Here is a 22,981-nt window from a genome sequence, read left to right on the forward strand (position 1 = left end):
CATCTTAATTCATCGTTTGTGGTCATTATCTTTTGCCTTTCTGTTGAAGAGGTTAAGGATTCATCTCTTAAACCTACTGTGTCTTCTGCCTCCTGTCCAGGCAGAGTATGATGACTACAGACTGAATCAGTGTATCTGACCGTGACGGTAAATATCGGTCACAGTAGAGAGCACTAAGGGGAGGTGTGGACTCTGATTGTGCTTCTTTTCTGGTAGAACTATTCTGGATTTTTTTTCTCATCTCCCTGTGAGTTCCTCAGTTCAATTCAGTTTTTCCCCTCAATATTGGGGATTGAACCTAGGGGTGCTCTACCACTGAGCTACATCCCCAACCCTTTTTGTTTTTTATTTTGAGACAGGGTCTCACTACATTGCTGAGGCTAGTCTTGAACTTGTGATCTTCCTGCCTCAAGCTCCTTAGTCATTGTGTTACAGATATAGCCACCACACCCACCCTCAATTCAACTTTCTTTGTGGCAAGAACCTTTAATTTTTAGGAGTCCCCTGGAAGTCTGCTCCACTTGGGTCTGAGTTTTCCTTGCTGACAGCTCTTACCCTGGCATTTTTCCTTTCTGTTCACTTAAATTGTACCTCTTAACGGGGGCAGCACACGTCTATAATCCCAGAGACTAGGGAGGCTGAGGCAGGAGAACTCCGAGTTCAACGCCTGGGCTAGGGTTGTCATCATTGGTAGAGCGCTTGCCTCACACTGGGAGGCACTGGATTTGATTCTCAGCACCACATAAAAATAGATAAAGTAAAGGTATCGTGTCCTATCTACAACCAAATATATTTTAAAAAAAATCAAGGCCAGCGTGGGCAACTTAGCGAGACCCTGTCTCAAGATAAAGAATAAAAAGAGCTGGGATTGTAGCTCTGTGGTAGAGCATCCCCTGGGTTCAATCCCCATTGCTGTTCCTCCCACCCTGCCCCAAATGAACAAACAAAAAGAAAAAAAAGTTTCAAACTATACCTCTTCTATACCAAAACTGTGACCTAGTTTCCTGATTTTCTTTTTTTTTATTTTTATTTTTATTTTTTATTTTGAGACAGGGTCTCACTAAGTTGCTGAGAATGGCCTTGAACTTGTGAATCCTCAGCATCCTGAGTCAGGAATTACAGGCGTGTGCCACCATGCTGGGCTCAGGGCAAGTTTTAATTACTTTGTGAGGACCAAAGTAAATAAAAGCGCTGCTGGGAGGCGGTTGAGTACAGTGACTAAGAGCAGAGTCGGTCAGGTCTGGTTTTGAATGCTGTGCTCTGTGACCTTGAACTCTATTCTACAGCAGAGTAGACCAGCCGTGGAAGCCTCAGTTTCCTCAAGTGAAAAGTGGGAACCGTCACAGCAGCTGCTGCTCATGGGCTGCTCGCGGTGGCTCCTGAGGGGGTGGAGAGCAGGTTTCCACCGCGAGTTTCTCTGGATCCGCTCAGGGCGAGAGTTTTTGTGAACTAGACTGCCAGTGGGGCAGGCAGTTTGGCAGCATGAAGTATACTTTGGCCCAGTGATTCCATAGGTTGAGAATTTATCCTAAAAAGATAAGAAAGGGTACAATTTCAGTGTAGGTCCTTGTACGTGAGGGAAAAAGAAAACAAAAGAACATAAAAACCGGGAATCATTTTCATGTCTGTTAGGAAAGTGATACCTGAATGTGTAATCATTCACCTCATCTTTAAATGTTGTGTTCCTCCAGTGGTGAGCTCTGGACCATGCACACCTGAGGAGGAAGCAGTCAGAGGTCAGGAGAGCAGGACAGGATACAGCGTGATACATTGTTAAGTGAAAGAAGCAAGTATCAAAACAGCAGGGATAGCATGGGTTAGGGGTTATAGTTGCCTGGGGTTTTTGTTTTTGTTTTTTGAGGTGGGGTACTGGGGCTTGAACTCAAGGCTTAGAGCATACTAGGCAAGTGTTCTACCATTAAGCTATATTCCCAGCTCTTAAATTTTTTAAAAAAAATTATTTTGAGATGGGATCTCTTAGGTTGCCTAGGATGTCACTGAGCTTGTGAGATCCTGCCTCAGCCACCTCCTTGACCCCAGTAGCTGGGACTTCAGGCATATGCCACTTTACCTGGTTTGTTTTTTGTCTTTTTTAAAGGTCTATAAATGTACAGAGGACAAGGACAGTCAAAGCTGTATATCTTAGGGTTTGATGTACAGGCTCTGACACATGGATGTTTGGATCCTGGCACTGTATGATCCTGGGCAAGTTGCGAACTGCCCTCCCTGGTGCCTCAGTTTCCTCATCTGAAAAGGGGAGCAACAATATAAAAGGGGATGCTTGTTTAGGATTTTCAGACAGAGTTGCACTATGTTGCTTGAACTTGTAGGCTCAAGAGATCCTCCTGCCTCAGCCTCCTGAGTAGCTAAGACTGTCAGCTTGTGCCTTTGTGCCCCCCCCACTTTGGTACCAGAGATTGCCCCGGGGCACTTAACCACTGAGCCACATCCCCAGCCCTGTTGTTATTATTTAAAAAAAAATTATTTGTAGATGGATACCTTTATGTTATTTATTTATTTTTATTTGGTGCTGATGATCAAACCCAGGACCTCACATGTGTTCTACCAGTGAGCTACAACCCCAGCCCCTATTATTTTATTTTGAGACAGCGTCTAGCCAAGTTGCTTGGGGCCTTGCTAAGCTACTCAGGCTGGCTTTGAACTTGCCATCCTCCTGCCTCCCAAACTGCTGGGATAACAGGCTTGTACCACCACGCTCAGTTTTGTGCCTGGTTTTAAATTTTTATTATTTTTTAAATAAAGATATATTGCTGTTAGAAAATTTAAAACATTGTTTAAAACTGCGGGGGCTGGGGTGTGGCTCAGTGGTAGTGTGTGTTTAGCATATATGAGACACTGGGTTCTATCCCCAGCACCAGAAAATATAATAAAAAAATACCTTCAGGTCATAAGGGTGATCCTAGCTTGAAGACATCATCGCAGCACAAAAATGAGAATGTACTGAATATCGATGTATTGTGCACTTAAAAGTGATTAAAGGAGCCAGGTGCGGTGGCCATGCCTGTAAGCCCAGTGACTCAGGAGGATGGAAAGTTCAAGGGAGGTCAGCCTCAGCAAATTAGTGAAGTTCTAAGTAACTTACTAACTTACTAATGCTGTGCCTAAAAAAAAAAAAAAAAAAAAAAAAAAGGGGGGGGCATTTGCTGGGGATGTGGCTCAGTGGTAAAGTGCCTCTGGGATCAAAACCCAGTATCAAAAAAAAAAAAAAAAATTAAAGGCAGGGGGTATAGCTTAATAGTAGAGCACTTGCCTAGCATATGCCAGGCCCTAAGAAAATAAATTAAAATGGTACATTTTATGTGTATTTCACCGAAGTATAACCCCCCAACGCCACCACCCAAAGAAAAAAGAACCAGAGGAACATTAGGCAAAGACGCAGTTCCGAGGGTGCTGCAGGACTGTTGGCGCGCCTGGTAGGTGACTCGAGGGCTCCTTTCCTCCGCGGTCGCTCGTGAGCTGTGAAACTCTCACAGGTTGCGTCCTGGCGTTCACGCAGGGCCGGCCCCCAGTCTGAGTCGCGGGTTCTAGCCCAACCCCGCCACTTGCCTCGGGCGTGACCTTGACGGGACCGGATTCCGAACCTCAGTTTCCCGGACCCGGAGCGGCGATGACAGCTTGACCGACCCCGCCCCACGCTTCCTGATTGGCTCGCGCGGGATTCCCCCAACCGAGGCGGGGCCAGGTCCAACCCGGAAATGCGGCTCGGGACGGGGGCGGGGCCACGGTGAACCGCGGCGAGCGACGGCGGACGCGGCCAATGGGTGCCAGCGGCGGCGGCGGCGGCGGCGGCGGAAGTCCCGCTCGGCGTCGCGCGGGGGCGGGGCGGCGCCGGGGGTGGCAGGCGGCGGGGCGGGCACAGGATGAGGGCGGCCATTGCTGGGGCTCCGCCGCGGGGAGGAGGACGCTGAGCAGGCGCTGAGCCGCGCAGCGCTGCGGGGGAGGCGCCCGCGCCGACGCGGGGCCCATGGCCAGGACCACCAGCCAGCTGGTGAGCGCGCGGCGAGGACGGGGCGCGCCGGCCCGTTATCCGTGAGCGCGGCTGCCGCCTGGATCTGGCCGGGCGGCCCAGTGCTGCGGCCGGGCGGCGCCTCACCTGCGGCCGGGCGGCGGGCCGGGCCGGGCCGGGCCGCGGGAGCCAGCCGGGCGCCTCTCGGCCGCAGCTGGGAGCGCGGGCCCTGGCTGCGGCAGACGCTGAGCGGCCCAGGGAGCTGACAGGCGCGGAGGGCGGGGGAGGCCGGGAGGTGTCACCCGGCCGGGCGGGGTAGAAGTGCCTGGAAAGTTTGTTTTCGCCTCATCGCAGCCTGGAGCCGAGCCTCTGGGCTTACCTTGCGGTTCTGTCTGCCGAGGAGCGGCTCTGGGCCTTCACCTGGAGCGGGGTCCCAGGAAGCAGAGGGTGCGGGATCCTGCCCTGAACACCTGACTAGCGGCCCGGCCCCCCGATTCTTGGTTAGGTGGTCCGGGACGCTGTCTTTTCGGCCGGGCATTTGGATGCTCCTGCGCGTGGCCGGGCTCAGCAAGGTAGGAAGCCCCGGGAGGCCGGGCTCTGAGGCCCCGCGGAGGAGAGAGTGAGCTTGACAGGGAGGAGGGGCTTTAGGGGGAACAAAACCAACCACTTGTTGGGTGAAATGTTTCTGTGTTTTCACTGTGTTGCTAAAAGTATCCTTAGTGTTTTTATATTTTCCCTCTGTTCAGTCTTGGAATGTTGGGACTGTGGATTAAGTATGTATACCTTGTATGCGATGTGAAGTGGGTCATGGGAGAATGTCAGATAGCTGGCAAAATTTGGTTCAAAAGGCAAATCCCTTTGGGCTAGTGGTACGGCTCAGTGGTAGAGCGCTTTCTAGCCTGCTCTTGAGGCCCTGGGTTCGATCCCCAGCTCGGCAAAAGAAAGAAAAGAATCCCTTAATTGAAGGAAGACCCAAGAAGTTTACTTGCCCTCTTATCTTCCAGGATGCGACTTTATGATAGCGGGTCGTAATGTTTTTGGAGGGTTATGAGTCCCTTTGACAATTCGAGGGAATGTATAGGCTCTCTGAGGTGGCGACCTCTCAGTTGTGCTGAATTGTGTTAACTAGTTTGGAAGGACTTCAGGTTACATACAGTCTTCTGTTGTAGAGATGGTTGATGACGAATCCGAAGTCTAAAAGAAGGGGTACTTGTCTGGTGGAGGAAAATGATGAAAGGAAAAATGGATGTCTTTGACTTCACAAACACATGTTAAACCCTGAGGTGCCTGGGCTAGCATGCAAAAAACAAATTAGGCTGCTGGCGTGCCTAATGGATGGGGTGATATTCATCCTGGACATTTGTAAACCGAACTTTCACACAGTGATGCTGTTGCAATACAAGGTGTGTATTTGGTGATGTCTGTGGGAAGAAGAAAAGAGCACATTTTCTCATGGCTTTGACACACACACATATGATGGAATTTGAGTCTGCCATTTGCTTTTCCTCGGGCAGCTTTTTTAGTGTAAAACACTGGAACCTGGTAAGCAGCAAAGAACTACAGATAGACCTCAACATAAGGAATTGAGAGAATATAGGCTTTGCACTTTTGTCAGCTAGAGTCCCCACATGCATGTGAGTGAGATTATGCCAAATTTCCTGTAAGTAATTGCAGAAATGGCCCTGATATTGGATTTTTACCTGAGGACAGATAGAGGTGAATAGTTGAGTGAGTTTGCATCTGTACCTTAGGGTGGCAGGGCAGGTTCTGTGTGAGAAGACCCTGTCCCACTTAACTTTTCCAACAGAGTATGAGCTATGAAGATGGAAAGTGCTTAACCCAATCTGCCACTATGGTGGGCTAAAGGATGTAAGTCTTTATTGAGCCTTTACCTGAAGGCAGGCACTTTGCTGTGTATTTCATTCATATCATGTTGTGAGGTAGATATTGTTCCCATTTTACAGATAGGCTTACTGAGGCAAGAGGTTCAATACCTGGCTCATAAATAGTCAAGTGTGATTTGGCAGAGACCCCACTGTCACCTCACTCCTCATGAGGAGCCCCCAAAGGAGGGTCTGCCAGGCACCTCCACCCAGCACCTGATGTAAGGAAGTCCTTGTTGGCTGCTCTCCAGGGTGTCTTCCTCTAGGATTGAACGGGGGTGTCTTGCTGTGCTGAGGCAGGAGGGATGTCTTCATATGGAGGAGAACACACATTTCTTTGGGCAGATGACTGCACTCCGTGACCCCTGGGGCCTGTTTCAGCTGTGTGCTGTCAGAAAGCAGCTGTTTGGAAGGAAGCTCTGGTTCATTCTCATTGAGGGCTGATGCTGTGCTCATTGAACTCTCCCTTTGGAAAAAAGAAACGTGCAGCAGTGTTGTTAAAGGGAGAGTTGGGGTTTGGGCAGAGCAACTTCCTGCATTCTCTGGGTGTGCTAGCTTTTGCAAGGGTGCTGCATCTGTGGGGGAAGGTGGTAGAAAAGGCAGAGAGCATTGAAAGAAGTGGCTTCTGATTATCACACTTCTTCGTGGGTGGGTAGCTCCTCCTCACATGGCCCATCTGGTGTGGAGCATGATATATTTCTGTCCACAGTGACTTCCCAATAGCAGTTACCAAGTTGGCAAGGTGGGGTCCCCATGCTAATAAGGGGTGGAAGTAAGTACTTGTTGTGCTCCTTTGATGTGCCAGTTTAAGATAAGGATCATAGCAGCCTCCTGCAGAGATGGGGCCTGAAAGAAGAGTGAGGCTTCCAGTCAGGTCTTGGCCTCTGGGCTGCCTGCAGCATGGTTTTAGGGAGGAAGATCAGCTGACTTCTAGGCACGTGTCAGCCTTTCCAGTGTGTCCTCATCCTTTGGGCCAGGGTTGGGGTGCTCATGGACAGCTGACTGACTCCTGTGATGAGCTGGAAAGTGCTACAGAAAGGAAAGGCAAGAGTGACCAGTTCTGTCTGAGATGATGTTTAGAGAAGAGTGGTCCTGTTGTGCACTTTCCCCTTTCCAAAGAGTGCCTTTTGTGGAATGCCTTGGGCACGATCTTAGGTGGTTTTCAGTTCTGTGAGGACAGCAAGTCGCTTCGAGGAGCACTAGGTGTAGCAGGTGTGAGGCCAAGGCCATGTGGGTATGCTCCAGGCCTGCCTTCGGGATGACAGGTGGTGATGGGTTATTCAGTGCAGTTGTTTTGAAGGCAGGTTCAAAGGACAGTGCATAGGGGAGGAAGTGCTGGTGTGGAAAGTAAGTTTTGGACACGTACCATTGAAGTCTTCTCACTTGTGCATTCTTCTGTGACTGGATCACACCATTCACTTGTTCAGTGTGATGTCAGACCCTTTTAAAATAATTATTTGAATGTTGCCAACAGGTTCAGTATTCAGTCTCTAGCTGCTCGGTCACAGGTAGAGTTCATTTTCTCAGGGTCATGAGGAATATGTTCTTTCTGAGACGAATGAGGCCTGTTTGGATCCTTGATGGCTGTTGGGTTCTGTTTCTCTACCTGACCTTGTTTGCATTAATATAGTTGTTCAAAGTCTTGTTTTTATTGTCTTAGTCTGAAAAGTTTTCCTGGCGTTTAAACTGAAAGTTTATTCCAAGAGGTTTTCAAGCTTTGAATGTGCTAAGAGAGATACTCAGTTCATTATAAAGGATTGACCCTTATGGGCTTCAAATCTTTATCAGAGCACCTGATTCAGGGTTGTGTTTAAATTGTGGAATTACTCAGAGGCTGATAAAAGCTGGGTTGCTGGTGTTGCAGATTCTGTGTATGAAGAACATGGGCAAGCCTCTCACAGCCCACTGCTGAGAGTGAGTGTGTGGTTTTCACCTGGAAATTTGCCAAGGGGCCTGATGAAGGTGGGTGTGCGGTTCCTGGATGGCCTGCTGACTTCATTCCGCAGACCAGATTGGTGCCCTCTGTGCCAGCCTCTGTGCTGGGGGATGGGCCGAGTCTGTTTCAAGTCAGCTTGCAACCTGCAGGAAATCAAAGAATGTGAAGAGGTGGTTTGAAGGTCTGTCTGGATATCAAGGATTTTGGTTCTGGAGGTGCAGTTCTTTTGTGTGGACTTCGGGGCAGGCTGCTGTAGGTCTGTCCACTCAGAGAAGGCTGGTGTTTCCGTGGGGCTTTGTTTAGAATTCACTCAGTTAAAGGTGTAACTTCTACAGTGAATTTGTTGTGAAAGTCCTGTTCTTTGGCTCATTCTTCTGTTTAGGAACTGACTTGACTTTAGTAGGGAGTTGTGGCTCCAAGTGACAGTTGAGTATTGGATGTTGTCAGAGAAAGCTAGTGAGATTTGCAGAGACTTGAAACTACTGACATTCTCACCAAGTGCTTGACCTACAGTGGAAACGTGTGAGAAAAGGGGATTGAGCTGACTTTTCAGTTCTCCCTTCTTATTTCCAGGAGGCTGGGCATTGGAAGGAGAGGGCCATTGGACCTTCTGGACCTTGCGTTGGAGCCTAAGTCTTAGGCGTGGTGCCTGTGCACCCCTCGCTGGGTCAAAAGGGGTCTTTAGTGCTGTGGGCTTGGTTGTAGTGCAGCCAGGGCTGCTGTCCCTCCAAGGAAGGCACAATACATGTGACCTTTTCCCTCCACATTTTGGCCATTGCCCTTTCCTCCTTCTTTACCCTTTTCCTGGTGAGTGCGTGCTCCAAGAACTTGCTGGCTGGGTCCTCAGGTGCCAGCACTCCTTACCCCACTCCTGCCCCATCCCCTTTTCTCCTGGCCTGTCACCTTCCTCCTAGAAGGGACCCTGCCTTAGACACCTGGCTGTGGTCCTTTTTCCAGCCTGCATGCCTGGGAGAGTGTCCAAGATGTTTGTAGCTGCCTCGTTCTTCATGGTTCTTGTCCAACTCCAGGCTCCTCTTCTTTGCCTGAAGAAACTCCCTTCTGTGGAACCTCCCTACCCCATGGTTATAAGCTTTGAGCAGCCTGCTTTGTGGTGGCCACCCCTTCCTCAGGCCTTGGGTCTGCACCAGTTTCTGTTTTGTGTTTCCCGTCTTGCTTTTCTGAGACAGGCTTTGGGCTTGTTGTGGCCTTAGCTTTTCGAACCTGGCCTCTTTTGCTTCTCTGCTGGCTTTCTTCTCATGGATATTCCTGCACATCCTGTGTTGTATGGTTTCCATGCCTGCTTGTCTCACTGTTTTTGCTTTTGGTTGTTTTTTCTTGCAGTACTGGGAATTGAACCCAGGGTGCTCAGCCATTGAGGCATGTCCCCAGCACATCCCCCCCCCCCCCACTTTGTTCATTTGGAGTCAGGGTCTCTTTAAATTACCCAGGCCGGCCTCCAACTTCAATCCTCCTGAGTCACTGGGATTACAGGCAAGTGTCCCCATCCCTGGTGTAAAGAATCAATGTTAATACATAAGCCAAAGTCTATAATTTATTCAAAACCCTTTAGTTTTTAACATAATGTCCTTTTTCTGCTCCAGGAATCCATCCAGAACACATTACTTTTAGTCATCATGCCTCCCTAGTCCCCTCTTGCTGTGACAGTTTTTCAGACATTCATTTGTTAATTTTTGATGACATTGACTTTGTGTGTGTGTGCATGTGCGTACTAAGTATTGAACCCAGGGACATTGTACCACTGAGTTTCGTCCCTAGTCCTTTTTCAAAATTTTTCATTTTGAGACAGGGTCTCACTAAGTTCTTTAGGTAGGCTTTGAACTTGCAATCTTCCTTTCTTAGCCTCCTGGGTCACTGAGGTTACAAGCTTGTACCACCCCATCTGGCAATGTTGACAGTTTTGAGAAATACTGGTCAACTACTATGGAATGCTCCCCTGTTGGAATTTGACAGTGTTTTTCTCATAATTGTGGGTGTGGGTTTTTGAGAGGAGGGGCAGGGAGTTTAAGGGTCATTTTCTTTTACTTTTTTTTTTTTTCTTCCTTGGGTACTGGGGCACTTGACCACTGAACCACATCCCCAGCCCTATTTTTAATTTTTTTTTTTTTATTTAGAGATGGTCGCACCGAGTTGCTTAGCACATTGCTTTTGCTGAGGCTGGCTTTGAATTTGTGATCTGCCTGGCTTTATTTTTTATTTTGAGACAGGGTCTTGCTGAATTGCCCAGGCTGGCCTCAAACTTACCATCCTTCTGCTTTAGTCTCCTGAGTTGCCGGGAGAACAGGCATGTGCCACCATACCTGGCTGAGATGACTAGGTATTTTTTACACAGCTGAGTGACAGAACCTATTGAAATTTAAAATTAAAAGTAACCTCAATGTCAGGATGATACCTTGCATCTGTCTTTGCAGTAAAAGGGGTTTAGTTCTTGGCTCTCTGACTGAGGATGGCTCTCTGGTATGGAGAAGGTTGGCATTGGGCCCACTGTCCTCGACTCATTCCCCATGAGCCTGTCTAGAGTGTGGATGTTCTGACTTGAGGCTGCGTGCCCTTGGTGAGCAGTGCTTCACAGTCTGGCTTTTGGGATTGAGAGGGGTGTATTTTCTGCCCTGAACATCAGCACAGAGGCAAGTGATGCTTGCCTGAGAAGTGTCCACACAAGTCTTTGTAGCTTCTCTTGCAAAAGTGAGGGGTGACTTGGTGGCCTGGGCCTGTAGACTGGAAGCTGCAGCTTGGGGAACTGAGTCTGATAACTAAATCCTGAGTCTACACTAGATGACTGGCACCTCTCCATCATCTGGATTTTTAAATTTTTATTCATTATGAAAGGTTACCTTTCAAAATCTTAGGGCTTACTTATATATTAAAGCCCTTCCTATGAAGTTTTGACCACCAAATGCTGGATTAAAATTTTGTATTGAATGCACAGTGTTGTGAGCTGAAGCTCACCACATTGGACTTGCTGTGGTGGCAGATAAGGCCTGTGTGGATCAGAGTCTTCACATGGCCATACCCTAAGTTCCAAACCTGTAGAAGAGCCTTGCCCCTCCTGGGTGCAGTGGCATATGACCTGTGATACCATTTTTTTTTTTTTTTTTTTTTTTGGTGGTGGTGCTGGGGATTGAACCCAGGGCCTTGTGTAATACCATTTTTGAGGCAGGAGGATCTCAAGTTCAAGGCCAGTTTTAGCAACTTAACTAGAGTCTGTTTTAAAATAAAAAAATGAAAAGGGCTTGGGATATAGCTCAGTGGTAAAGCACCCCTGGGTTTGATCTCCAGTACCAAAAAAAAGCCTTGCCCCATAGGTATCACTCTAAGGCAGCTACTCACCCAAAGAAGGACTGTTTTCCTTGAAGATTCTGAGGATGGGAACCCTAGAAGTCCTTCTCATCTGAAGTTGTTTTTCTCTTTTGGCAGAAGGGCTAAAAGACACTCCTGTGGGCCGTGTCTTAAAGGGCCATCACCTGGCCTTGACTTTGCTCTAATTTCTAAGGTGTTCTGTGAAGACAAGAGGCATATGCTTCATGGGTAGGTGCAGCCAACTTCAGAGTCACAACTGTGTCCCCAAGATGGTTGTACAGCTGGTGATCCTGGATAGTGGTGGGTCCCAGCACTCAGGACCTAAGTAGTCCACCTTGCCTCAGGGTTTCTTGGTATGCGCGCATGCCTGATGCTTATGAGTAGGTATTGAGTGGCAGACAGCCTCCAAAATAAGTGGGGACAGGCAACTGGGCACAGTGGTGCACATCTGTAATCCTAGCACCTTGGGAGATTGAGGCAGGAGGATCACAGATTCAAAGCCAGCCTCAGCATTTTATCGAGACTGTAAGAAGCAACTTAGTGAGACCCTATCTCAAAAATAAATAAATAAATAAAAATTTAGGGGCCTGGGGAGATAGCTCAGTTGGTAGAGTGCTTGCTTGTCAAGCACAAGGCCCAGCACTGCCAAAAATAAAAAATAAAAAGATAAAAGTAAATTTTAAAAGGGCTGTGATTGTGGCTCAGTGGTTAAGCACCCCTGGATTCAGTTCCTGCAACCAAAAAAAAAAAAAAAAAAAAATGATGGGGACAGGACAGGCTACATGTCCCATGACTTCTCTGGCAAATGATGGGGTTTGTCCAAAGACAAACCAGTCTTTGGGAGGATTATCTGAGCGCTGGCTTTTGCTTGGTGTTTCTTAAGCAGGCTTGCTTTGCAAAGTCACAGCAGCCAGATCATGTGGAAGCAGGTGCATTAGAAGCTGAGAAGTATGACAGATGCTCATTCCTGGGCAGCTACTGCTGCTGACTTCCTTCCTTGAGGTGAGCACTTACCTGTCCTGCATCTGGTGCCAGTGGACTATGACTAATTCTGGATACAGGCTGAGAGGAGATGCTGTTCCCTCTGTTGCACCATCTCCAAAGCCCACAGCATTTACTGAGTGATTTTTTTCCATTGTCAACTCATTTTTTTCTTCTTGTCGTTTGGTATTTTTCTTTCATGAGCTTTTCATTGGTCAAAATTATAGTCTTCTACTGATTGTACGTACATAGCTGGTTATTATCAGATATACAATTTAAAAATATGCATCTAAATATAGATTTTATTTGTGAATGCATTTTATTCTCATTCCAAAAAAAAATTATGATGTAAATGGTGCTGGTTTTGGTTTTAAGCGTTAGCAGACTCTCCTGTGCAGGTGCTGCTGGCACTGAGCCCTGTGTGTCTGGGAAAGAAAGTTGAGGAAGACTAGTGGATAGTTTAGGAGAAGCAGTTATGAACAGAATGGGCTCCATGCTCCAGGCCTGAAGAAAAAAAATTTTTTTTTTTTTTGTACCAGGGATTGCACCCAGGGCCCTGAACCTCTAAGCCACACTCCCAACCCTTTTTAGTTTTTATTTTGAGACAGGGTCTTGCTAAGTTGCTTAGGGCCTCACTAAATTGCTGAGGCTGGCCTCGAACTTAGAATCTTCCTATCACTGGGATTGCAGGCACGTGGCACCATGCCAGGCTAACCTGATGACATTCTTGGGTGAAGACTATGTCTACTCAGGAGGCTGTGGCAGGAGGATCACAGGCTTAAGATCATCCTGGGCAACTTAGTGAGACCCTGTCTTAGAAAAAAAAAAATGGGATGTAGCTCAGTAGTAAAGGCCCTCTGGACTCAACACCCAGTATTGCAAAAAGCAAAGCCTGTGCCTGCAGCTTGGGGGATAGCTTCCATGGTATTTCTGTCCCTCTGTGAACCTTGCCAACCACAGTCCTGTCCCAGGCCAGAAGGGAAGTAGTCAAGAGACTGACCATTCCAGGTGTTTTCCAGGGGGCGGGGGTGGTGTTCTGCCAGGAGAGATGACCAGTCTTCATGTGTCTGCTCCAAAGGCATGTGCAGGAAGGATCTGGGCCCTAGGTTAAACCCAGTAGGTAGACAGGAGAGGCCAGGAAGCAGGGAGGGCAGGTCTGAGTTGCCTGAGCAGGGAAATGGCTAAGAGTGGAGGAAATTCCCAGTAGGAGTGTTGTTTTGTACCTGCTCGAATGACCAGGCAGGCCCTACTTGCCTGCTACAGCTGATTTTTGCATGGACCCTGGATTTGTTTCCAAACTCTTGAGACCTTTGAACAATACGAGTCAAAAGAAGTTGGTGGTATTAAGAAATTCATGCAAAACTTTTTCTGTTAGGTGTTTTTCCTTTTGAGCATTTTCTTTTCCTTCAAAAACTTTACATTCTTCAATTTGTTGTTGAACATTGATGCTGAGTCAGGTTTTTAAAAATCTGGGATATCTTCAGATCCTGTAAGTGTGATCTGTGTTTGTGTGAAGCTATCAAGATAGCTTCTAAATGAAATGTTTTTGTTTTGTTTTGGTACCAGGGATTGAACCCAGGGGTGCTTAACCACTGAACCACATCCCAGACCCTTTTTATATTTTATTTTGAGAAGGGTCTCACTAAGTTAATTAGGGTCTTGCTAAATTGCTGAGGCTGGCTTTGAACTCTCAATCCTCCTACTTCAGCCTCCTGTATGTGCTACTATGCCCAGCCAAACGAAATCATTTTTAAAATAAACTTTATTTTGGAATACTTAAAAGAGGTCCCATAACAACCCTACCAGATTCTCCTAAAGTTAATACCTTACAAAACCATAGTACATCTGTCAGTAGTAAGATGTTAACACAGGACCACATTATTTTTTTTTAAATAGTTTTTAGTTGTAGATGGACACAATATCTTTATTTTATTTCTTTATTTTTATGTGGTGCTGAGGAGCAAACCCAGGGCCTCACACATGCCAGGAAAGCACTCTACCACTGAGCCACACCCCAACCCCATTTGGTTTTTTTTTTTTTTTGTTTATTTTTTTGTTTTTTTTTTTTTTGTTTTTGTTTTTGTTTTTGTTTTGAACCAGTGATTGAACCCAAGAGCACATAACCACTAAGCCATATCCGCAACCGCAGCCCTTTTTATTTTTTTATTTTGAGACAGGGTCTTGCTGAATTACTGAGGTTGGCCTTGAACTTTGCGTTCCCCCTACCTTAGGCTTCTGAGTTGCTGGGATTACAAGCATGCACCACTGGACTTGAGGACCACACTTACAAAAAAAAAAAAAAAATTATTAAAACAAATTTTTTCTTTAGTTTTACATGGATAACAGTACTTTTATTTTGTTTATTTTTATGTGATGCTGAGGAGCCAACCCACTGCCTCACATGTGCAAGGCAAACACTCTACCACTGAGCTACGTCCCCAGACCATGGACCACACTATTGAATAAACTACAGACCTGTTTGGGATTTCAGCAGTAACCCCCACTGCCCCACCTCAGTGTCCTCTTTCTGTTCCCAATCTTGCCCACAATATCACATTGTGTTTGGTTGTCATGTCTCCTCAGTCTCCTTTGATCTGTGACCTTCCTTATTTTTTATGACTTTGACACTTTTTTCCCCTTATTTCTACACTGGAAATGGAGCCCAGGGCCTGGCACATGTTGGGCAAGCACTTCACCACTGAACTGCATCCCAGCTCTTTTTTAAAAAAAGTTTATCTTGAGACAAGGGTTCCTTGAACTTGAGATCTTCCTGCCTCAGCCTCCTGAGCTGGGGTCGTGGATGTATGCTACAGTGCCCAGCAAGATGGTCAACTTTGATGCCTTTTGAGCTTTCAGGTGAAGCTGCAGTGTTGTTTACTGTCCATTGACTTTTGCTTTAAATCACAAATGAACCCTGTCACTCCTACTTTGTGTTTGAAATTGCTAGATTGAACCAACAGCAGACAGAAGCACAGATCTTGGAAGACCATATTTTGGGGAAGCCAGGACTTTTTAAAAATTTCCCATCCATCTGTAGAATTTCCTCCAGCTTCTTCTCCACATGGCAACAGCATAGTCAGAACAGTAGTTAGGTAAGATTGGTAGGAAGACAGACCAGGGCACCACAGCTACAGGAAAGTGCTTTGAAGAAAGTGGTGGCTTTGTCTCCTGGCAGTGAAATTGGGGCATGTAGAGCAGTGGACTCTGGCCCATCAAAGTCTGTGGTTAGGTGCTCATAGTTAGCTTTGAGACAGTGGAATCCCAGACTGGCTCATTGCCCTCCCTTGTTTCTGGTAGCTAAACTCTAGATGAATGGTGTGTTTGACTAAATAGATCTTTCTGTGCATGCTGAGGATGTTGTGAGGTGTTCCTCTGGACTTAGCTTTGAATAGTGTGACACAGTTCCTGTGTCTCACTTGGTCAGTATTGACCCTGAAGAAACTCTTTGTTTAGAATTTGCAGGTGAGGCAGCCAGGAGGGAGAGCATGTACTTCTGGTGCCTTTTTCCGTGCTTGTGAGTCTTCTGGAGGGGGTTCCTGCCTGATGGCCTTTACTTACATGGTCAGTTTAGGTTTTTTTCCTGTTTCAGTGAGGGAATAACTTCTCAGGATTAAAAACCAAAGTCTGACCCCATAAATCCAGCATTGTCCTTTAGGATCACCTGATTAGAACAACCATCCATATTACTGTGGTTCTACATTTGCACGTGGGACGCACTGGGTAAACAAATCCTGGTCATCTTCAGGACTCGAACTTTCCAGCAGGCCCCTTCACTGCTCCTGGGGAAATACTATTCACATGGGCAAAGCACAAGCTATGGATTGCAGGGACAGAGTTGAAGCACAGTGTGGGAGGAGAGGGCAGAACTGGTAAGCACTGACGTCCTCAACCCAGCAGAGCAAAGACTGTTCTTGAAAGAGTGGTGGGCCAGCCAATGAGGAAGAGGTGGGAGGTAGGACCCCAGAGGGGAAGTTCTATATGCACCACAGGTGTCTTTGTGCTTGCCTGTGTGTCTGCTTTCATCTCAGCATTGACTTGTGAGTCTTGGAGGCTGAGGAGGTTCCTTTAAGGAGCTGGGTCAGAAACTCAGGGGTGTGGATTAGGTGCCTGGTAGGCTCTGGTTAAGAGGGAAAATCCAGGCTGGGGCTGGGGCTCAGTGGTAGAGTGCCTGCCTGGCACGTATGAGGTCCAGGTTCCATCCTCAGTGCCACTAATTAAGTAAAATAAAGGTATGTGTCCATCTACAACTAAAATTATTTAAATAAACAAAAATTTTAAAAAGAGGGGAAATCCTCACTAGATCCTTGCTGACTCTGAACTATCACTCTGATTTGCAGACTACTTTATGAGGAAAAACATTTACTGAATGAATTTAATTCTAAAGGAAAGATTCATATTTGGTGGTGTATAAGTAAATGTGATTTCAGTTTAGAAATTCAATTTTTCTTAGTTGTCAACTTTAGCATGTTAAATTATTGATGGTAGCAACATGAAAGGCAATAGACTATTGATATTGTTTCCTAAGAACTAATTTCATTGAGTAAACTCTCTCTCTCTCTCTCTCTCTCTCTCTCTCTCTCTCTCTCTCTTTTTTTTTTTTTTTTTTTTTTTTTGCGGTGCTGGGAATTGAACCCATGGCCTTGTGCTTGCAAGGCAAGCATTCTACCAACTGAGCTATATTCCTAACCTTTTTTTTTTTTTTTTTAATAAATACTAGTTGCTCAATCCAGAGGTACTTTACCACTGACCTACATACCCAGCCCTTTTTATCTTTTATTTTGAGATGGAGTCTCGTCTGCCTCAGCATCCTGAGTTGCTGGGATTATAGGCATGTAATGTTGCACTCTGCTGAGTAAAGATTTTAAATGCATATTTATCCTAAATGTAATCCAAGGTTATTTGCCTGTGAGATATATGAGAATGTATATCTCATATATATGAGAACATGAAGTCTAGGAGTAACCTTTCAAATGCTGCTGTGTTTCTGGTACAATTCTATTAGTTAATGATTTCTGTCCCACCACCTGGATCTACATTCAGTAGTTTATTCTACTTTTTTAGCAAATGTTCCTTAGTGTAAGTTCTCTCATCCCCAAAATAATTCTTTGGGAATGAATGTACAAGTGAGCCTGGAAGTTCAGAAGGTGTGTGGGCCCCACGAATTTCCCCAGTGTCCAGCCAGGACTCTCATGGGTGGGTCATTGAGGCCCCTGTCAGTCTTCCCATAATGAGCTCCCTCCTCTATCCTCTCTTCCCCAAAAGTATCCTGAATACTTTCTGCTGTCCCTGCCCAGGCCACTCTATCTTTTGTGACTGTCAAGGTTAATAGAGGGAACCTAGAAGATATGTCCTTCCTTCACTCAGAGGTCATCACTGTTAACTCATTGATATATTTCCTGTCCCCACTTCTGCCACCCGGCCATACTGGGGATTGAACCCAGAGCACTTGACCACAGAGCTACATTCCAGCTCTTTTTATTTTTAATTTTGAGACAGGATCTCACTAGGTTGCTCAAGTTGGTCTTGAACTTGTGATCCTCCTGCCTCATCCTCCTGAGTCACTGGGGTTACAGGTGTGCGCTACCATGCCCAACTCTCGTCTGTTTTTAATCAAATAGGGATCCTTGGTCTATGTCAGATATTGTTTTGTCTCCTATTTTCACTTAACATTTTGGAGGTGAGTGTCTTTAAAACTCCACTTGCAGAGTGTACATAATACTCTTCTATGAGTGAACCGTTGTTGCATAGGTTGTTTCCGGTAGTTTGGAGTAATTTTTTCTCCCTTGGTTCTAGGATTGAACCCAGGGCCTTGTGCATGAGAAATCCACACTCTATCATTGAACTACCCCAGCCCAGGATTATTTTCTAAATGAATTTTTTTGACTTTAGGTCTTGCTGGGTTGCTCAGGGTGGTCTCAAGCTCCTGTGTTCAAGCTGTCCTCCTGCCTCAGTAGGTGGGACTATATGTGTGCACTGCTTCATTCAGCTTAATGGGGATATATATGTTTATGTGTTACTCGTGTGTGTAAACTTGTATACACACATATTTGCATGAATGTATGCACGCATACATGTTTATACATGTGTGTGCACATAGACACATATAGTATATGTGAACACATCCATGCGATTCTTAGAGGGCAGGAGGTGGTATTGGAGATTAAACCTAGGGCCTTGGGCATGCTAGGCAAATACTCTCCCATGAACTGTGTCCCAAGCCCTTAATTTTATTTTGAAATGGCCTCGCCAAGTTGCCCAGGCTGACCTCGAATTTGCAATCTTCTGCCTCAGGCTCCCCAGTAACTGAGATTATAGGCATGTGCCACTGTATTCCACTTTAATGGGAATACACACTTACATAAAGATATTTTTTGCTGTGCTGGATACTGAACTCAGGGCCTCATGCATGCCAGGTAAGTGCTCTTACTACTGAACCACACCTCCAACTCTGGATATTTTATTTATTTGTTGTGGTACTGGGGATTTAACCCAGGAGTGCTCTACCACTGTGCTATACCCTCTAACCTTTTTTATTTTTTATTTACTTATTTTTATTTTATTTTTAAAATATTTTTTAGTAGTCAGTGAACCTTTATTTTATTTATTTGTATGTGATGCTGAGAATTGAACCCAGTGCCTCACACATGCTAGGCAAGCACTCTGCCACTGAGCCACAACCCCAGCCCAATTTTTATTTTTTGAGATTGGGTCTCAGTAAGTTGTCCTCAAACTTGTGATTCTCCTACTTCACATTCCCAAGTCACTGGAATTACAGGTGGATATTTTAATAATATAAATCTTGATCTGAATGTCTGACTATTTTGATTAGATTCCAGTTAAGGGAGTTGACGAGGTCAGAATGGTGGGACCTAAGGTCTAAGAGGTGTTCAGCCTGCCTTCTGGTTCCCTGGCTAGCACAGTGTCAATGTCAGTTGGACTGACCCTCCCTTAACTGGGAGGGTTGAGAGCGTGGACTCTAGTTGAATATGGCTTCACTGTGGCATGAATATGGCATGACTGTGACAAAGGCCCACCCTGTGTCTCTTTGTCCCTTTCTGTGAAAAGGATGAGAGTGGTATCCACCCTCCAGGGTGGTTTTGAGGACTGTAATAATATGTATAAAATACTCAGAAGAATGTATGGGGAATGGCAAACAATGTTCTCTTCAGAAGCAGAGAAAAATGGCATATTGTAAATTTTATTTTAAGCAATAGTAAAGTTGTACCTAGAAAGGTATATATTCTTTATATATACCTTTATAAAATTTAAAGAATGAAAATGAAATGAACTCACATGTGTCTACCACCTACTTTAAAAAAAATAGGATTTTAGCAGTTTCTGAGAAGCCCTGAGTGACCTTCCAGATGGGAATCCTGTCCCCTCCAGTCCAGAGGCAGCACCTATTCTGATTAGTTGATGAGACTAATAGTATTTTGGAGTGGTGAGGGAGCGGTACTGGGGATTGAACTCGGGCACTTTATCACTGGACTACATCCTAGCCCTTTTTATTTTTTATTTTGAGACAGGGTTTCTCTAAGTTGCTGAGGCTGGCCTTGAACTTGTGATCCTCTTGCCTCAACATCCTGAGTCATTGGGATTACTGTCCTGGCTCAACCTCATTTTATTCATTTATTTATTTATTGTTGTTGTTGTTATTATTATTATTATTATTATTATTTTGCAGTGCTGGGGATTGAACTCAGGGCCCTGTGCTTGCAAGGCAAGCACTTTACCAACTGAGCTATAATCCCCAGCCCTTCAACCTCATTTTATAGAAGAGTAAATTGTGATACAGAAAGAGAATGGATTGGCCAGGAATAAGTTGCAAACCTGGAGTTGGACTCTGGTTCTTGATTTTGCTTCTACTCCACTGTAGTTGTTCATTCCATGTGGAGACCTGTGGGATAGGAGAGGGCAGTGATGACCACTCTGTTAACACCTTTACCTCCTCCTGTTCTTCATATTGGGTCTAGCTTTGTGGCTTTTTCTGGGGTGAAAGGAGCTTCTGTCCAGAATGTTCCTTGCCACTGAGCACAGCCTACTTGTGTGCAGTACCCCTTTGGAGTGAGCTGGTTGGCACCTCCCACAGCTCCTGCTCTCATGGCAGGTATTGAACCCAGTAGGCAGGTGTTCTACCACTGAGCTACAGCCCCAGCCCTCCCCACAATTAGGGGCCTAGGGAGAGAGTCCCAATTGCTGGAGTGTGTGTGTGTGTGTGTGTTTTGGCTGCACCTGTTGCTGTGCATTCCAGGGCTCCAGAGCATTCGCTGGCATTTAAAGACAGTGTGGCATTTTGAGTGTAGGATCCTTTCTCTTGATGATCGACGTGTTAAGCTGCATGACAGCATCTTGGCCATAGACGGCCCTGATTTCAATCTTGATTTCTCTCCTTTTTTGCTAGGGAGTTCAGCCTTTCCATATGATTTTGTTCTCAAAGTTGGGCCTCCTAATGCACTAGGTATTAGTGCAGTTTTATTCACAGGTAAATTAACAGCATTTGGAAAGGGGGTGGGCTTCATTTGGCCTTGAGAGGCTTATGTGATCTGAGACCCTTACCTGGGAAAACTTTGTGTATGTGGTTTTGGTGCCATTTTAATGGTATAAATGCCCATAGCTTTTCCCTCTGAGCTTAGCCTACTCACATTTCCTTGTAAATCAACTCATCAAATCCTTACAAGAAGTCTTGGCTCTCTTTCCCTCTGACTTTGAGAGGAAGAATCTGAGCTACAGAGAGGTGACCAATGGCTAGTGAGTGGCAGAGCTGGCATCCCAGCCCTTGCAGAACAGGAACCCTAACATTGTCCGTTCCAGCCCTGGGATTAGTTCATGTGTAAAATGTTCAGTTTCTTAAGGAATGATTCAACTGTTGAATTTCTTTATTCTGGTGTAATGGGGACTTCGATTCTTCCTCACCAGGTTTGTGGGGGTGGGGGGAATCTCTTAGTAGCCAAGACATGTTTTGGTGATCTAGTGGTGATTGCTCAAATACTGGGTGGGTAGAGAGCAGTGACCTCCCCTGAGGCTAGAACTGTTCTTCTGGCACCAGTTTCTGTGTCTTTAGCCTCCAACTTCTAAAACTCATTCTTTGTATAAATTCCTTGCTTAATATGCATTTTGCCCTTAAAGAGATAAAGATACAGAGGGATCTGAGGAAATCCAGTCCACCTTTTCCCCCAGATTCAACCCCCTTGCCTGTCTGGTAACAGACCCTTGGGTTTTCTCTTTTTATGGTTCTGGGCCTTTTGGAAGATGCTCATTGAATATCTGTTAAGGTTATGAGTGAATGAACTATTTGTTGTAAAAGAGTTTTAAATTGCATTTCAAAGTAGAGAGGGAAATTACCTGTGATTCTCCAACCCTGATGCAATCCTTGTGAGCCATCTTGGATTTGAGAGAAAAAAAAAAAATGTGTCTTTAGCCGAGCCCCGTCCTGGGGTAGGCCAGGCTGTGGCTCCCCACTGAAACCTGAGAGAGTCTATCATCCTTCCTCTTCCTCCTCAGCCCCCTGCCAGACCAACTTGCAACAGGTAATTAGGAACTGTGAGGTGTGCTTTCAAAATATATGACTCTGTATTTTAAAAAGTAAACCTTCACATACCTGACAATTTAGTTTTCTAATTACTATCTGATAAGTGAGACTTGAAGAGAGGTGGAGAAGAAATCCATGGGTCATTTGTTTTCCTTTGACTCCTAGTCCATTTGCATTTTAATCTATCTGTCAATCATATGTTTGTTACATTTAACGGTTTTGAATGTGGGTCACTGGTATGTTGTACATTGATGTTTTCCTAAACATTCCCTGGCAACCGAGCATTGTGCTGTGTACTACTTCTAAGCCTGTTTTTTGTGGATGTGAAAATGTAATTAGATCTCAAATTAATTATTCCTTAAGGTTTTGTACTTCTGAAAGGGAAACTGCTGAGCTCAATACTCAAAAAGTGAAAGAAGTTGAAACTCTTGAGTTCTTATGTGTAAATTGCATGAGACAATTTGAAGTTCTCAGAAAACTTTCATTTGTTTAAAACTTGCTTGTTTTTCTATTAGACACTTGCAGAGAGAAGGTAGTCCTCCCTGAACCCTGGGTGGAAAGGAGTGGTGGAAACAGCTTGGGGAGCCCCACACAGAGAGCTGATGGGCAGCTTGTGGACTGTACTGCAGGTGTGGTGAGACCCGCTTTTCCATAAAAGGTGCTCAATAGCCTTAATGACTTTGGGTGTCAATGGCACTGACTGCCCTAGCTAAATTCAACTTAGGGGTTTGTCCCTCCTGATCTCCATAGATCTTTTGCATTTCCCAGAGATGATGCAGTTGCAGAAGCTTGTCCTGGCAATGACAGGAGCTAGGAGAAAGGACAGGAGGGATCCCTTCCTGCCAGGATTGGGGAATGGATGTTATAAGGGTGAGCCTTGGGGCATAGTGGGGGGAGGAGCCACTCTAATCTGGGAAGCCGAGAGTATCCACTGTTGGAAGACTGTTGGTGAGGCAGGCCAAAGCACCCAGTCTCACCTGGATTGGCTATGCATTTGCATGTGTGTAGGAAAGGCCAGAGATGAAATGGTAATGGGGGGTTTTCCGGAAACAGCACCTGCGGAATGAATAGAGGGCCACCTTCTTGTGAACTCTTGTCAAGAATCCCATTGTATCAGGGAGAACAGGGATGGTAAATGACACATCTAGGATTTGTTGCTTTAAATTTCTCCAGAGATTTAAATTTCAAAATCTATTGAGTAGTGAAAAGGATTTACTTACCATAATTTTGGGTCACCAAATGGGTAGCAAACGGATCGGGCTTAGCTGGAAGGGGATGACTCACCCCAAGCCCCAAGTTGGCTGGGTTCTCAGGCTGCGTGGCCTCTAGGGCTGAGGGTTGGAAGGGATGCTTGGAGTCTGGCAGGA

General features: G+C 45.7%; 1 protein-coding gene and 1 long non-coding RNA gene across 5 annotated transcripts in view; one reads left to right on the forward strand and one right to left on the reverse strand.

The window, feature by feature from the left end:
• LOC306649364 lies at positions 1 to 3,761 on the reverse strand. The gene is made up of 3 exons (XR_013760632.1): positions 3,556 to 3,761; positions 1,644 to 1,715; positions 1 to 1,528 (listed from the first exon to the last, which is right to left on the reverse strand). It is a non-coding gene; the product is annotated as an uncharacterized lncRNA (long non-coding RNA).
• A 97-nt stretch (positions 3,762 to 3,858) lies between these two features.
• The window catches only part of PDPK1 (3-phosphoinositide dependent protein kinase 1), a 70,852-nt gene continuing 51,729 nt past the window's right edge, over positions 3,859 to 22,981 (forward strand). For 2 of the 4 annotated variants that reach the window (XM_079120332.1, XM_079120335.1), the window contains exon 1: positions 3,859 to 4,009. In XM_079120332.1, the coding sequence (XP_078976458.1) occupies positions 3,986 to 4,009 (24 nt within the window). In that variant the 5' untranslated portion in view covers positions 3,859 to 3,985. Of the gene's footprint in view, positions 4,010 to 22,129; positions 22,244 to 22,981 lie in introns of all 4 variants that reach the window. The other 2 variants (XM_079120331.1, XM_079120333.1) reach the window with 2 other exon arrangements.

The sequence above is a fragment of the Sciurus vulgaris genome (assembly GCF_902686455.1).
Source record: "Sciurus vulgaris genome assembly, chromosome: 18".
NCBI classification, from domain to species: Eukaryota; Metazoa; Chordata; class Mammalia; order Rodentia; family Sciuridae; genus Sciurus; species Sciurus vulgaris.